Source organism: Macaca mulatta, chromosome 10, assembly GCF_049350105.2.
Source record: "Macaca mulatta isolate MMU2019108-1 chromosome 10, T2T-MMU8v2.0, whole genome shotgun sequence".
In the NCBI taxonomy this organism is placed as follows: domain Eukaryota; kingdom Metazoa; phylum Chordata; class Mammalia; order Primates; family Cercopithecidae; genus Macaca; species Macaca mulatta.
The window spans coordinates 97,492,492-97,509,307 of NC_133415.1; the positions used below are offsets into that span (position 1 = coordinate 97,492,492).

At 50.4% G+C, this 16,816-nt stretch overlaps 1 protein-coding gene and 1 long non-coding RNA gene across 7 annotated transcripts in view; one reads left to right on the forward strand and one right to left on the reverse strand.

Annotated features, from left to right (window-relative positions):
• ADA (adenosine deaminase) overlaps window positions 1-1,946 on the reverse strand; it is a 32,391-nt gene extending 30,445 nt beyond the window's left edge. For all 4 annotated transcript variants that reach the window (XM_028828442.2, XM_077951845.1, XM_028828441.2 and 1 more), the window contains exon 1: window positions 1,824-1,946. In XM_028828442.2, the coding sequence (XP_028684275.1) occupies window positions 1,824-1,856 (33 nt within the window). In that variant the 5' untranslated portion in view covers window positions 1,857-1,946. The remainder of the gene's footprint in view (window positions 1-1,823) is intronic.
• An 82-nt stretch (window positions 1,947-2,028) lies between these two features.
• Window positions 2,029-16,816, forward strand: part of LOC144332175 (uncharacterized) — a 31,451-nt gene continuing 16,663 nt past the window's right edge. For all 3 annotated transcript variants that reach the window (XR_013399979.1, XR_013399977.1, XR_013399978.1), the window contains exons 1-2: window positions 2,029-2,955; window positions 5,263-14,837. This is a non-coding gene — a long non-coding RNA (uncharacterized LOC144332175). The remainder of the gene's footprint in view (window positions 2,956-5,262; window positions 14,838-16,816) is intronic.

Genomic DNA, 16,816 nt, shown 5'->3' on the forward strand with positions numbered 1-16,816 from the left:
AGACGGAGTCTCGCTCTGTTGCCCTGGCTGGAGTGCAGTGGCGTGATCTTGGCTCACTGCAAGCTCCACCTCTCGGGTTCACGCCATTCTCCTGCCTCAGCCTCCCGCAAAGCTGGGACTACAGGCGCCCGCCACCATGCCCGGCTAATTTTTTGTATTTTTAGTAGAGACAGGGTTTCACCGTGTTAGCCAGGATGGCCTCCATCTCCCGACCTTGTGATCCGCCCACCTCCGCCTCCCAAAGTGCTGGGATTACAGGCCTGAGCCACCGTGCCGGGCCAATCAAGGAGCTTTGCTACTGCCATAGGATTCACATCAGGGGACAGTGGGTCCCCAGCCCAAGGGCAGAGGGAGCCCAGAGCATTTAACAAAAAGACTGAAAAGGAGAGGTGCCAATCATGGGCCACCTGGCTCCAGTAAGATGTGAAGGAGGCAGGGGTGGGGGTAGGAGGGCTTGTACAGCACCTCAGTGCTCCCAGCTTCTGATGGGGAGTAGCTGAGCATTTTCCCTGGGCTGGGGGCATCAGTAGTGGGGGCTGGGCCCCACCCTCCGCAGAAGGTAGGTGGGCTCTCCCACCCACAGCCTGTCTCCCTCACACTAACACATGCACACTCACTGGATTCTCAACGGCACGTTTGTGATATCTGTCATCATCATTCACACCTATTTCTTTTTTTTTTTTTTTTTTTTGAGACAGGGTCTCGCTCTGTCTCCCAGGCTGGAGTGCAGTAGCACCATCACAGCTCACTGCAGCCTCGACCTCCTGGGCTCAAACAATCCTCCTGCCTCAGCCTCCTGAGTAGCTGGGACTAGGGGAGTGCACCACCACACCCACCTCCCTTAACTTTTTTTATTTTTTGGAGAGACGGAGTCTAGTTATGTTGCCCAGGCTAGTCTCAAACTCCTGGACTCAAGTGATCCTCCCGCCTCAGCCTCCCAAAGCACTGGGATTACAGGCCTGAGCCAACCTGTGGGGCCACTCACACCTGTTTCTAAGAAGGGTAAGTTGAGGCTGATTGCAGCTGACTCCTACCCCAACCCCCCACTCTCACACCCTACTGGCTGATTCACCCTGCTTGGCAGACTCCTGGCCCCTCCTCTCGGACTCTGAGACAGGCCAAGGGGGTCCGGACCCTCCCTGACCCCACCAGGCCCAAGACGCCACAGCTGGTGGGCGGAGAGACAAGAGGATTCTCCCCTGGGGCCAGTGGCCATAGCTTGCCCTCGAGTGAACCCTGCTAGGGCCCCAAACCCAGGGCCTACCTAGCTCCTGTTCTTCCCGCGGGGGTAATGGGGTGCCTTGCTCCCCTCCCTCCCCTTTCTGGCAGGGCTCACGGTTCTTCCCCGGGACGCATCCACAAACCCGGGCTCCTTGGCGCCCACCACCATAATGCTGGCGTACAAAGCTGCTTCCATTCACTGAGCACTCAGTAGGCACCGGGCACAGCACTAGGTGCCTATCCGGCGTAGACATCGGGCCCGATCATACAGCTGAGCTTCAGAGACCTCAAGCCCCTGCCCAGGCCCACACAGCGCTCAACAGTGCTAGGATGCCCACTTGACAGACAGCGAAACTGAGACCCAGAGGGGTCAAGTCAGGGGCAGAAGCAGACTCTGGAGGCCTCTGGGTTCCGGACCTTCTCTTTTCCATTGTCCCTGATTAGCCCCCGCAAGCAAGCCACAGCCTAAGCCGAAGGAAGAACGCGCCTGCAGGAGCCCCCGTTCGTTCCCGGGGTTCGGACGCCCCGGGCTGGGCCCCGTTAAGCCCCTCGGGCCGCCCAGGCGCTGGTCCCCCGGCCCCAGAGCCCCCGCGCACTCTCACTTTGGGCTTGTCGAAGGCGGGCGTCTGGGTCATGGTGGCCGCGTGCGCCCTGGCGCTGCTCCCTCCGCCGACGCTCGGTGGGTCTCTGCCGGCTCGTTGGCCACTCGACTTTCTCGGGGGCCCGCGGTGGCCGTGGCCGGCCACGCTCTTAACGGGGCTGGGCCCCGCCTCCTACCCCGCCCCGCCTCCTACCCCGCCCCGCGCCGTTCCCCGGGCCCGCCCTCTCGCCGGAGCCCCAGCCCGGTCCGCCGGCCCGGGTCCCGCGTTTCCTGGAATTCAGGACCCAGCGTCCTCGCCCGTCGACCCGAAAACTACCGCCCCGCGGCGCCCGACCGGACCCACCTGTGGGCGCGAGCCCCAGCCGCCTCGCTGGGCGCTGCCTTCCCCCCGGCTCCTCCAGCAACTTTCAAGGGTCCCCCTGCAGTCTGGGCGCTGCTGTGAGCCAGGCCCGAGCTAGAAGCGGGGACCCCGGGAGCATCGCAAACCTCGAGGGGAGTGCTTTCCACCGGAGAGACGGACGCTCGTCGCAGAAACACATGACATAATTTTATAGTTAAGGAGCTTTCGAGGGGGGCCAGCCTTGGCCTGCAGAACCTGCAGGAATTCACCAGGGGTGGAGAGAACATTCTACGTGAGAGACTCCAGGGAGCTGGGAGTGAAAGGAGGCGAGGAAAGCTGGAGCCCGAAGGGTGGGAGAACACAGACAGTCCCCTCCTGGGCATTCACCTTTAAGAAACCCGCCCAGGCGCAGCCAGAGACCTGTGCAGAATGTTCACACCGCGCTGTTCCGAATAACAGGAGCATTGGAAACACCCCTAAATGCCCCTCCATGGGCGAGTGGGCAAATAAACTGGAATATTCACACCATGAAACGTTAGACAGCAGTGAAACGGAATGAACTTCAGCCAGATAACAACAGAAGCAATGCCTCAGAAACAACGTTGAGTGAAAAAACTAAGTTGCAGAAAACTGAATACAACGGTGCAACTTTTAGAATGTGTAAAAGCAAAACCAAAAGTGTGTGTGTTTAGACGCATGCACCGGTGGAAAGAAATTTAAAGCAAGGGAAAAATGAGCATAGGTACTGGAGAAGAGTGGTTATCTCACGTGAATGGGAAGGAGCTGGGAGGAGGTAAGGACGGAGGGAAAGAACACCCGGGTACAGCTGATTGATTGTTTGATTGATTGATTGATTGAGAAGGAGTTTCGCTCTTTCGCGGAGGCTGCAGTGAAGTGGCGCGATCTGGGCTCACTGCAACCTCCGCCCCTCCGGCCCCCCTCCCCCCACACTCCCAACACCCCCATCCTCCCACTGTTTCAAGCGATTTTCCAGTCTCAGCCTCCCCAGTAGCCCACCACCACGCCTGGCTAATTTATTTTGGTTTTGTTGGTTTGTTTTTTATTTTTTGAGACGGAGTCTTGCTCTGTCACCCAGGCTGGAGTGCAGTGGCGAAATCTCGGCTCACTGCAACCTCCGCCTCCCGGGTTTTAAGCAGTTCTCTGCCTCAGCGCGTGGCACCTCGCCCTGCTAATTTTTGTATTTTTAGTAGAGACGGGGTTTCACCATGTTGGCCAGGCTGGTCTCGAACTCCTGATCTCAGGTGATCCACCCTCCTCGGCCTCCCAAGGCGTGATTACAGGCATGAGCCACCAAGCCTGACCACACACAGGTTATTGATAATGTTCCAGTACTGGGGTGGATGGTAGCTTCATCTAATTTCATCATAAATAAATTAACAAAACCATAAACAAGGGGGAAAGAGAGGACGGGAGAGTGGAGAGCAAGGGGCTAGAAGGTCAGATGGGAGCTGAATCCTGCCCGGCCTGTGGGACCCAGTGATGGTGTGGGATTGCTAGGAAGTCAGTGGAGTGTTTTAAGTGGAGTCGAGACAGAATCACCCTTTTATTTGGAAAAAAAATATTCTCCAGCTACTGAAAGTGTGATCCAGGAGTCATCAGCACCCACATCACCTGGGAGCTGACCAGAAATGCAGACTTTCAGACCCCATCCCAGACCTACTGAACTGGAATCTGTATTTTATACAAACAGGACCCCCCAGGTGGCTCGCACCCACAGGGCCCTTTGAGAAGCCTGGGCTCCCTGCTGTGAGGGGAGGGCATTACAGGGGGCAGGCGGGGGTGAGGGAGGACGGGATACCAGGAAGGAGGCAACTGCCATGGTCTGGGTAGGGCATGGTGATATCAGTGGGGGAAGTGGAGAAACATATTCAGGCTGCATTTCGGGTGTAAAATCAGCTGGATTTGGGGTTTGGTTGTATGGGGGAGTGTGGGAGAGGGTGGCTGTATTAGTCCATTTTCATGCTGCTGATAAAGACATATCCGAGCCCAGGCCTGGTGGCGCATGTCTGTAATCCCAGGACTTTGGGAGGCCAAGGCAGGAGGATCACCTGAGGTCGGGAGTTCGAGAGCAGCCTGGCCAACATGGTGAAACCCCATCTCTACTAAATAAAAATACAAAATTAGCTGGGTATGGTGGCATATGCCTGTAATCCCAGCTACTCAGGAGGCTGAGGCAGGAGAATCACTTGAACCTGGGAGGTGGAGGTTGCGGTGGAGGTTGCATTCCAACCTAGGTAATGAGAGCAAAACTCCATCTCAAGGAAAAAAAAAAAAAAAGACATACCCGAGACTGGGTAGTTTACAAAAGAAAGAGGCTTTAATGGACTTACAGTTCCACAGTGGTTGGGGAGGCCTCACAATCATGATGGAAGGCAAAGGAGGAACAAGTCACATCTTACATGGATGGCAGCAGGCAAAGAGAGAGCTCCTGCAGAGAAACTCCCATTTTTAAAACCATCAGATCTCCTGAGACTTATTTACTATCACAAGAACAGCATGGGAAAGACCATCCCCCATGATTCAGTTATCTCCCACCGAGTCTCTCCCACAACATGTAGGAATTATGGGAGCTACTAAATGAGATTTGGGTGAGGACACAAAGCCAAACATCAGTGGGTTTCATACATTGTCAAAGCCAGGGGAGTTTTTTGTTAGATCCTTTCCTGGCTCTCTGTGTTACTCAGGTTCAATAATAGGGGCTGCCATTTACTGAGACACGTTTGGAGCCAGGTACACTGGGAAGCACTTTATAAGCACCATCCCATTTCATCTTCACAGTCATTCTGAGATGTAGAAGGTATTCTCCTCATTTTACAGATGAGGACACTGAGGTTCAGATAGAGAGACAGCCTGCTTGGCCCATGAGTTGTAAGTGGCAAAACTGGGGTGTAAATTTGAATCTGACTCGAGAAACTTCACTCCCCACCTTATTACCTCCCCAGCCTCTCATGACATTCAAGTCCCTCTTCAACATCAGTCCCACCACTTCCCACCACATTGCTGAAATGCCAGTCAATCTAGATGAGTTGCTGGTTGCTTAAGGGTGACCACAAATTATTTGCAATTCTTCACATTGCAGGATGGAGTCTAGGTTTCCTCCTCTTGGACCTGCGCTGGCCTGAGTGACTCATTGGAGTGATAGAGCATGATGGGAGCAAGCTTCCTGGATTTCCGAGCCTTGGTCATTAAGAAGCTTTGTGGTGTCCTTTAGGGCCTCTTCAACATTCTCTCTGGGAACCCAAGCTTCTAGAAGAGACCATCATGCTAAGAGAGTCCACATATGGCCATTCCAGTTGGCAGTCCCGCTGAGCCCAGGCTTCCACCATCCCTACCAAGACAGCAATCATGTTAGTGAAGCTGTGGTGGGCCATCCAGCCCAGCTGCCCACTGAAAACCAGGCTTCGGTCAATGCCATGTGGGACAGAAGAATTACCCAAGTAAGCCCAGCCCAAATTCCTGACCTACAGTATTGAGATATGTAATGAAATGGATGTCTTTTTTTTTTTTTTTTTTTTGAGACGGAGTCTCACTCTGTCGCCCAGGCTGGAGTGCAGTGGCGCGATCTCGGCTCACTGCAAGCTCCGCCTCCTGGGTTCACACCATTCTCCTGCCTCAGCCTCCCGAGTAGCTGGTGCCTGCCACCACGCCAGGCTAATTTTTTGTATTTTTAATAGAGACGGGGTTTCACCGTGTTAGCCAGGATGGTCTCGATCTCCTGACCTCGTGATCCACCCGCCTTGGCCTCCCAAAGTGCTGGGATTATAGGCGTGAGCCACCGCGCCTGGCCAAAATGGATGTCATTTTAAGTCATTGTGTTTTAGGGGGAGATTATCACACAGCAGTAGATAACAGGAATGCTTGCTCCTACCTGGCCCAACCCTCCAGCCTCTGCACCTTCGTCGCTTCCATCCTGACACCTGGAAAACCCTTTACCCAGATCCTAGACTATCAAAATTCTGCTTTCCAAATGGGTCATATCTAAAGGGCTGGGCTGCGTGCTGCAGTTCTTCTGTTTGCCACTGCAGGTGCACTCTCCACCCTTCTGCATGCTGCTCTGCTGCTGTTTCCAGCAGCCACACCGCTGTGGGTGACACCAATGGGCTCTCCTGCTCTCTGGCTCTGATTGGGTTTTGTCAACAGGGGGCACCAGCAGGAGATCAGCAGGTGAGAGCAGAGGGGTCAGGATTTTCATTCCCCCTTTCCCTCAGTGCAAAGTCACCGGGCTGACTGTGTCTCTCTACCAAGGCCACAGCTCCGGACAGTCCTCCTGGCCCTCCTCTCCGTACCCTCCCCTCTCCAGGTTCCTTCTTGCCTATTTATTTATTTACTGATTGATTGATTTTTGAGACAGAGTCTCACCTGTCGCCCAGGCTGGAGTGCAGTGGTGCAAACTCAGCTCACTGCAATCTCCACCTCCCGAGTTCAAGCAATTCTCATGCCTCCACCTCTGGAGTAATTGGGATTACAGGCACCCACCACCACGCCCGGCTAATGTTTGTATTTTTAGTAAAGACGGGGTTTCACTATGTTGGCCAGGCTGGTCTCGAACTCCTGAACTCAAATCATCCACCCGCCTTGGCCTCTCAAAGTGTTGGGGTTACAGGCACGAGCCACCGCGCCCGGCCTCCTGCCGTTTTCTTGAAAGGCAGTGGTTTCCTTTGTTACCAGTCCCAGAGTCCCACGCCATCCTTTGTTGCTTTCCTTAAACTCTCCTCGCTAGGTTCAGGTTTCCCCAGAAGCAGAGCCTGAGACAAAGATTTGAATGCAAGTAGTTTATTTGGGAAGAGGAAACATGGGAAGGATGTGGCTGCAGAAACAAGACAGGAAAGGGGAAGAAGCTGACACGGGCAGGTCACCACACTGAGCATCTGGAGCTCTATCCCTGGGCAGCACTCTGGGAGATGACAAATATGTCACAGGCTTAACCCAACTGAGGTCCCCAGCGAGGAAGCTGAGGAATCTATCTGCCCCCTCCCCTCTGGCAATGCTTCCAGAACATTAACTTCCTGGCACTCTTAGTTTGTTCGGCGTAACTGTCTGAGCTTGCTCGCATGGCTAGAAAATACTTGCAGCAACGAGAGAGAGATTCTTTTGGCAGTAAGTAGCTCTTGCCAGGTAGAGGTGATTTCAAGGGCATATGGGCAGCTACACCAGCCCACACCTTTGTAAATAACTCCCATATTAAACCCTCTTCAATGACTCAGTTTGAGAATGGCATCTGGTTCCTGCCAGGACCCCGAGTGATACAGGCTGGTCTTGAGCGTCTTCACAGCAATACAGAGTGGACCAGCGACTACAGAAAGCTTGAGAGGGGCTGGAGAGTGACACCTTCCCCAACATTCATTATCCACACAGCACGCCACTCCTGTGAGAAGACAACAGAGATTGTGTATGTTTGAGAATGTCTCTCTACCTCTCATGTAGCCATCCTGAAAAATCTAGTTCAAGATCTATTCCAGGCCAGGCACAGTGGGTCATGCCTGTCATCCTAGGACTTTGGGAAGCCGAGGCGGGCGGATCACCTGAGGTCAGGAGTTCGAGACCAGCCTGGCCAACATGGTGAAACCCTGTCTCTACTAAAAATACAAAAATTAGCTGGGCATGGTGGCGGGCACCTGTAATCCCAGCTACTTGGGAGGCTGAGGCATAAGAATCGCTTGAACCCGGAAGGCGGAGGTTACAGTGAGCCGAGATCAAGCCACTATACTCCAGTCTGGGCGACAGAGCAAGACTTCACTGGGCCCTAGTGTCTTCCTCTGTGAAACTTTGAGCAAGGGGTTGAGAAATCAAGAGTTGCAAACTCAGGCCAGGTGCAGTGGCTCATACCTGTAATCCCAGAACTTTGGGAGGTCAAGGCAGGTGGACACCTTGAGCCCAGGAGTTCAAGACCAGAACAACATGGTGAAGCCCTGTCTACCAAAAATACAAAAATTAGCCAGTCTCGTAACCCGGTCTCAAAATAAATAAATAAATAAATATATTGAAATATTAAAAAATACATAGAATCTAAACAAAAAAATTAAGTTTTTTTAAAAAACCACATAGAATATAAACATTTTGAAAAAAGTTAAAAAAAAAAAAAAGAGTTTCAAGCTCAAACACAGATGATCGGGGCTGGGTGCAGTGGCTCATGCCTGTAATCCAGCACTTTGGGAGGCCAAGGCGGGTGGATCGCTTGAGACCAGGAGTTCAAAACCAGCCTGGGCAAGATAGTGAAACCCTGTCTCTACTAAAACAAAACACAACAAAACAAAACAAAAAGCCAAGTGTGGTGGCACGTGCCTCTAATACCAGCTACTTGGGAGGTTGAGGCAGGACAATCATGTGTACTTGGGAGGCAGAGGTTACAGTGAGCCAAGATCTCACCACTTCACTCCAGCCTGGGCGACAGAGGGAGACTCTGTCTCAAATAAATAAATAAAAATCAAGATCAAATGTATATGATCAGGAGCCTCAGCTCCACCACTTACAGCTCTGTGGCTTTGGGAAAGTTGTTTTGAGCCTTGATTTTCTCATCTGTGTAGTGGGGATAACAATACATACTAATTAATAGAATAAACCATAGACACGCCTCGTTCATAGGAGGAGGAGAAGAGAATCCTCACACAAGAGGAGAGGTGGGGATCATGGCAATGAACGAGCAAATGCCTCATCAAGATGCTGCTGCGCTGAAACATAAATCCAGTGTTGCCAGATCCTCCAAGCATCCAAAAAAGCCAGTGACTCCTCTTTTAGTGTTTAAACTGTATTCAAATGTGTCCTAATGTTTAAAACTTTGTACAAGCCAAAGAAAACATCTGTGGGCCAGATTTTGCCCCACACAGCCAAGGTCCCTGCTGATTCTGATCTTCTAAGATCTCTGAGTAAGAAATAGGACAAGGGAGAGGTTGCATTTTCACTCACATTTATCAGACAGGATTAAGATCAGTTGCACACAACAGAAAACCCCCAAATAATAATGGCTGAAAAAAGACAGAAGTTTATTTCTCTGTTGTGTAAAAACAGATTAAAAAACCAGAGGCAGGCAATGCCACTGATGTGACAACTCTGTGAAGATGGCTCCTTCCATCCCTCTGCTCTGCCATCCCTAGCATCCAGCCCCTATCCTCATTGTGCAGTATGGCTGCTGGAGCACCGGTCTTCACATCTGCAGTCAAGAGAGCAGGGCTGAGGAAGGGAAGCAGCAGCTGGTGCTTCTCTCTTTTAAAGATCTAGATACCAGGTTTTTCTCTAAACAAATTCTGCTTATATAGTCACATGGTCACACCTAATTGCAAAGGAGACTAGGAAATCTCTTTTGCTGTAAAGCAAGGTACCCAGCTAAAAAAAAAAAAAGGAGATTCTGTTACTAAAGAAGAGGACAGTAGGCGTGGTGCGGTGGCTCACACCTGTAATCCCATCAGTTTAGGAGATCGACATGGGCGGATCACAAGGTCAGGAGTTCGAGACCAGCCTGGCCAACGTGGTGAAACCCTGTCTCTACTAAAAACACAAAAATTAGCCAGGCACAGGGGTATATACCTGTAATCGCAGCTGCTTGGGAGGCTGAGTCAGGAGAATTGCTCGAACCTGGGAGGCAGAGGTTGCAGTGAGCCAAGATCGCACCACTGCATTCCAGCCTGGGTGACAGTGCGAAACTCCATTTCGGCAGTGCAGGACGCAGTGGAGGGGGGAAGAAGAGGATAGTAGATACTGGAAGGGTGGTCATTTCTGCCACATCAAATAGCCTGGTAGGTGAGGAGGGTGTATGGGTAGGTGGAAAGAGTGTTAGCAGGAAGCCAGATTCTGCTGTCCATACCATATGTCTTTGAGCCTCTTTCTGACCAGAAGAAAATAAGAGAGCAAGATAGAAAGAGGCCTGAGTGTAATCATACTGACAACTTACCAAGGACCTGTTGTATGCCAGGCCCAGCACTGAGTCTTGTGCCAACATTGTGTTAGTTCATTTTGTGCTGCTATAGCAGAACACCTGAAACTGGGTAATTTTTATGGAACAGAAATGTATTGGCCCATGGTTCTGGAGGCTGGGAAACCCAATATCAAGGTGCTGGCATCTTTCAAGGGCTTTTTGCTGCGTCATGCCATGGTGGAAGATGAGAGATTCAGAGAGGGAGCAAGAGATCAATCTCATGGCCTTAAGCCTTTTTATACTCAGCATTAATCCATTCTTGAGTATGGAGGCCCCATGACCTAAACACCTCCATAAGGCCCCACCTGCCAACACTGCTGCATTGGGGATTAAGTTTCTTTTTTTTTTTTTTTTTTTGAGACAGAGTCTTGCTCTGTCACCCAGGCTGGAGTGCAGTGGTGCCATCTCGGTTCACTGCAGCTCTGCCTCCCGGGTTCACGCCATTCTCCTGCCTTAGCCTCCCGAGTAGCTTGGACTACAGGCACCCGCCACCACACCCAGCTAATTTTTTGTATTTTTTTTAGTAGAGATGGGGTTTCACCGTGTTAGCCAGGATGGTCTCAATCTCCTGACCTCATGATCTGCCCACCTCGGCCTCCCAAAGTGGGGATTAAGTTTCTAACACACGTTTGTTGGGGCACACACTCAAACCATAGCAAACATCATCTCAGATTATTCTTTTCACCCAGCCTATCCAGTGGGTGGGCCTCCTGTTATTGTGGGGTGGGGTCACAATTGCTTGTGCCAGCTGGGGTAGGAGACCTAGACATCCAGTTGTCCCCCAGATTGATAACCAATCCACCCTTCTGTCTTCTGCCCTACCCCACACCACATGGTCTTCAGAGATTTCTGGTCTGTCCAATCCCTGAGCCTCTCCGAGATTCTGTGATTTGCTTTGTCCTAATGGCTCCCCGTGAATAGCTAGGTTTCAGCTTCCTGGTTTCTTGTCAGTCCCCACTCACCATCTGCCTTCCAGCTTCCGGAATTTGGTTGATTCTTCTCATCTGCTATTTTCTTCCTCATATGTTTTCTTTGTCCCAGAAGATAGATGTGCATTAAAAAAAAAAAAAAAATCCCTGTGTCATTTTCTTGGAATTTCAGAGAACCATGGGGAGAAATAAGTGTGTTCAACCTGCTATGTTTAAACAGCAGTCTCCAGCCTCAGTTCTTGACTGGGGAAATCCTCAGCCCTCAGGAGGATTGTATGGTACCCCATCCTCCCCCCATTCCTTCTTCATCCCGCTCCAGGAGTCCATGGGAGCCCTCAGCACACAGGACTCTCTTCCCCACTCTCTGAGCCTGGGGCATAGTTCTTTCCTGCCTCCATAGCCCATACCTACTTCTCAAGAGCAGAGGCCTTGCCTTCTTCTCTGTACTTCGACAGGTCTGGGCAGGCCTCAGGAAGATAGATATGAGCTCATGGTGTGGGTCATTCCTGAGAAGTCACTTTGGGCTTTGAGGAGTTAAAATTCAAAGCTGGGGATGAGAGTCAGGCATTTCTCAATTAGAATATCGAGTGTATTCCCACTGTATATACAATGGAGGCCAGCATCAACACTCAAGGCGAAAACCTGATAGAGTCACATTTGTCCTTGGAAACCTCTTAGGAAGATGCCAAGTGGAGACAGAGGCATTATCCCTCACTGAATCTGATACAGCCAGCGTTTCCTCCAGGGCTTCTTCCCTGTATCTTGAGTAAGTGCCTGCTGGAGATCCTGGTTTGGGTTAAGAAGCTGTGTTATATAGATAATGAGCATCTTCAGATCCTAGAATCTTCCTCAGTGGGTCATGATCCTCATGTTGCTCATAGGAAAAGAGGGCAAGAACTAGGGTGATCAATCATCCCGGTTTACCAGGTCTGGGGAGTTTATTGAAATACAGAGTTTTCAGTGCTAAAACCAAAACAGTCCCAGGGAAATTCCCAATGGTTGTCCACCCTACAGAACAACCGTAACAACAGGATTACCTCTCACACACCCTCCTGGGCGTGCGCATGTTACACAATTTGTCCACTTTCTGTTGCTATCATAGAACCCATGAGACTGGGTAATTTACAAAGAAAAGGGGTTTGTTTCTTACAGTCCTGGAGGCTGGGAAGTCCAAGACAGGGTGACTGCATCTGGTCAGCTTCTGGTGAGGGCCTCGTGCTGTGTTGTAACATGGCAGAAGGTATCGTAGGGTGAGAGGAAGCAAGACAAAGCCGAGGAAGCCAAACTCATTTTTGTAATGAACTACTCTCAATAACTCACCCACTCCTGTGAGAATTAACCCACTCCTGTAAGAAAGGCATTAATCCCTCCTAATGACCTAATCCCCTCTTAAAAGCTGCACTTCCCAATACCATTACATTGGGGACCAAGTTTCTACATGCATTTTGGAGGAGACAAACCACATCCAAACCATAGCACACACACAACATAAATTGGTTATCTCCTGCTGCTTACCACACCCCTCAACCTCCACGCCCACCCCACCATCCATTTTTTTTTTTTATATACAGATTCTTGCTGTTGTTGGTCCAGGCTGGAGTGCAACGGCACAGTCTTGGCTCACTGCAACCTCTGCCTCCCGGGTTCCAGCAATTCTCCTGCCTCAGCCTCCTGAGTAGCTGAGATTACAGGTGCCCACCACCATGCCCAGCTAATTTTTGTATTTTTAATAGAGATGGGGTTTCACCATGCTGCTAGGGTGGTCTCAAACTTCTGATATCAGGTGATCCACCCACCTCAGCCTCCCAAAGTGCTGGGATTACAGGTGTGAGCCACCACACCCGGCCACACCAGTCCTTTTAGGGGAAATAGATGGTAGAATTGTTCAGAGAATGGGCTCTGGAACTGGGCTCTGGAAGTTTCAGCTACAGCATTCATTAGCTGTATGTGTTTGGGCAAGTCACTTTACCTCTCTCTGCCTCAGTTTCCTTATCTATAAAGTTAGAAGAGTAATAGTAAGTTCTACTCTGTCAGGTCATTGTAAGGATTGAGTGAGTTAATTGATGGAGAGCAGTTAGAACAGTGCCTGTCATGGAGGAAGCTACACAGGTCACAACTCCTTAACTGAAACTCCAGTGTCTCAGGATCCTGATGCATTTTGGAATTTAGGGAGTTCTGGGGTTTTGGAAAGCACATGACTTATATAACACACTAGTGGGTAGTGGGATCTGGCTTAGCATCCCATAATGAAACACGTTAATATTTCTTCAGAAAACAACATATGAGTATTCATACATCTGTTCAGGTTAGGTTTTGGCTACCGAATGAATTTTGGTGTTACACTTAAATTATTTTGTTCAGAAACGTTGGGATCTCTGAAGTGTGGATAAGGGCTTGTAGATCTGTGTAAGGGTTTGCTGTGATTATTGTTGAATGTGCATCTGATCTAACTGCCATACAGTTGCTTCTTGAGGACAACTCTGAGCTTTTATGCTCAAGGCCCTCCTGGGCTCTTGGAGTTTTCTAGCAGGGCCTTCCTGTACCAAGAGCTCTGAATAAACTTTGAAGACTGACAGGACACTCTCTTCTCTCTCTACCTAGGTCCTCAATTTAGTGATGTCTCCCTGTTCCTTTCAGTGTGGCAGTAGAGGTTGGCAGGGGAGGGGTAGGTTGCAAATGCAATTTCCAGGAGCCTTCCCCAGCCTGACCCCCACTCCTTCCACCCCAGCTGGTCCCAGTGGGGGAGGGGCACAGGTTGTGTGGAAGTGATGAGTGAGCCCCTCTTCTGGCAAAGCTGTTGTGGGTTCAGGCAGTCATCTGGCCTGCACAGGCAAGATAATGGAGTCAAAGGAGGCTTATGGCCCCTCAGCCGCCCCTGGGCGTGCACCGAGGTCTCTGTGGCAGACACTGTAGCACTTGCAGAAAAGCGTTGGTGCCAGGTGCGGTGGCTCATGCCTGTAATCCCAGCACTTTGGGAGGCTAAGGCGGGTGGATCACTTGAGGTCAACAGTTCGAGACCAGCCTGGCCAGCATGGCAAAACCCCGTCTCCACTAGAAATACAAAAATTAGCCAGACGTGGTGGCGGGCACCTGTAATCCCACTACTTGGGAGGCTGAAGCAGGAGAATCACTCAAACTGGGGAGGCGGAGGTTGTAATGAGTCGAGATCATACCACTGCACTCCAGCTTGGGAAAACAAAAACAAAAAGCAAACAAAAAAGAAGGAAGGAAGGAAGGAAAGGAATGAAGAAAGAAAGAAAGAAAGAAGTGTTGGAGGGGAACCAGAAAGTTCCCCCTTAATTCTCAGCCAGCATTTACTGAGTGTGACCCTGGGCTAGGCCGCAGGCTAGGTGCTGGGGACACACGGTGAGGAAGACCTGGCCCCTCTGAGAGAAACCCACAGGGTCAGGGGCAGCTGCCTTCTGACCTCACGGGTATGGGGCTGGCCCTCATCCTGCCCATGGTGTCAGGTGCCAACCCGCCCTTCAAAGCAAGAGGAGGGAGGGAGAAGTGCCTGTATGTTCAAGAGTTACTTTACGAGGACAAAACAATCACCTTGGTTGACATCAGCAAAGAAACATCAGCCAAAGGCTTAAGATGACTCCAAAGGACTGGGGTGCAGGTGGGGGGTGGGGCGCTGAGACAGGCTCAGCCTGGAGAGAGGAGGGGAAAGCTCCTGCGGAGGCCCCAGCTTGCAAAGATGAAGCTATTGCTTGATGATGCTGTCTCCAGGGCCAGAGATCTTCCTCTCATCTCGCACCATCTGCAGTCCTCTCCTGCTGCGGGGGAGGCGCAGTCATTAGACCCATTTTCCAGGTGAGAGATCTCTGCCTCAGGGCTCAGACCACTTCCTGGGGTTCCAGGTCAGTCTTCCAGGATGGAGGATAGGAAGCAGGTCATCGAGGGCTCTGGTAAGAAATGAGGTTTCTGGCCAGGCACGGTGGCTCATGCCTGTAATCCCAGCACTTTGGGAGGCTGAGGCAGGCGGATCACTTGAGGTCAGGAGTTCCAGACCAGCCGGGCCAACATGGTGAAACCCTGTCTCTACTAAAAATACAAAAATTAGCGAGGAGTGGTGAAGTGCGCCTGTAGTCCCAGCTACTTGGGAGGCTGAGGCAGCAGAATTGCTTGAACCTGGAAGGTGGAGATTGCAATCAGCTGAGATTGCATCACTGCATTCTAGCGTGGGTGACAGACGGAGACTCTGTCTCAAAAAAAGAAAAAAAAAGAAAAGAAAAGAAAAGAAATGAGGTTTCCCTGGCTGAGCCTGGGAAGCTAGAGTTCATTCGTTCATTCATTCATTCATTCATTCATTCATTCTGGCTGATCCTGAGTTCTGGCAGTTCCTATCTGCATGACCCTGGCAGCTCACTTCAGCCCTCTGAGCCTAAGATTCTACTATGTACCAGGCACCGTTCAGTCTACTGAGGATACAGAAGGAACTAGATAGTCATGGCCTCCAGCCTCACGATGCAGATAATGGGGTGGAGGTAGGGACAACTAGCTTTTTCTGGAGGCTTCCTGTAAAAAACAACGCTTAAGTGGAGGTGGACAAAATCTCCCCATCATGCTGGGGAGAGGCAGAAATGGATTTAGCAAACTTACTGTGAAAGTCACAGCTTAAGCCTTAGAGCCATTCACTTGCCAGGGGCCTTCCAGGGGCCTGGGAGGGGCCAAGTAATGCACTCTCAGGATCACATGCTTTAGTAGAATTTGCCAATGTAAGATGTTTTAACTGTAATTTATTAAGAATGCTACCCCTTTCCACTCCAACTTCCCTCTCTGCTACACTTCCCTTCCTTTTGGGTATTGCCCCGGTGGTTCTGGCATTTTGGGGGATCTAGCTAAGGGGAAGTTGTCACGGAATAATGACATTGATGAAAATAACAAAAGTCAAAATACACCACTACAAAAAGGATATAATAAATAGCATCAGTTCAAAAAAATTTTAAGATTAATAATCAAGGAAACATAACAAGTCCGGAAATCTTACAGCCCTGATATGAAAGAAACTTGATAGAGGTTCTTCTAAATTTGACAACAATCCTAGAATTTTATGACCTTCCTATAGTACCCCCTTATCCTCGAGGGATACATTTCAAGACCCTCAGTGAGTGCCTGAAACTGTAGATAGTAAGGAATTCTATTTAGACTATGTTTTTTTGATCCAATAGCCAAGACAACTACTAAGTTGGCTAATGGGCAGGTAGTGAAGATGCTGGACAAAGGGACAGTTCACACCCCGGGGGGACAGGGTGGGGTGGAGTGGGACGGCACCAAATTCCATCACGCTACTCAGAACAGCATACAATGTAGAACTTAATGAATTGTTTCTGGAATTTTTCATTTAATATTGTCAGACTGTGATTGATCATGGGCAACTGAAACCTCAGGAAGCAAAACCTTGCATAAGAGGGGGCTACTGTGCCAGTAATAAGTTGTGAAGCTGAAAGAAACTTTTAACTATCGACCATAAAAAATTTGGGGCCAGGCACAGTGGCTCATGCCTATAATCCCAGCATTTTGGGAGGCCAAGGTGGGAGGGTGGCTTGAGGCCAGGAGTTCAAGACCAATCTGGGCAACACAGTGAGACTCTGTCTCTACAAAATCTTAAAATATTAGTTGCGTGTGGAGACACATGCCTGTAGTCCTGGTTACTTGGGAGGCTGAGATGGGGGGATCCTTTGAGCCCAAGAGTTTGAGGCTGCATTGCACAAAGATCAGACAACTGCAGTCCTGCCTGGGCAATGGAGCAAGACCCTGTCTTAAAAAAATGGGGGCCAGGTGCGGTGACT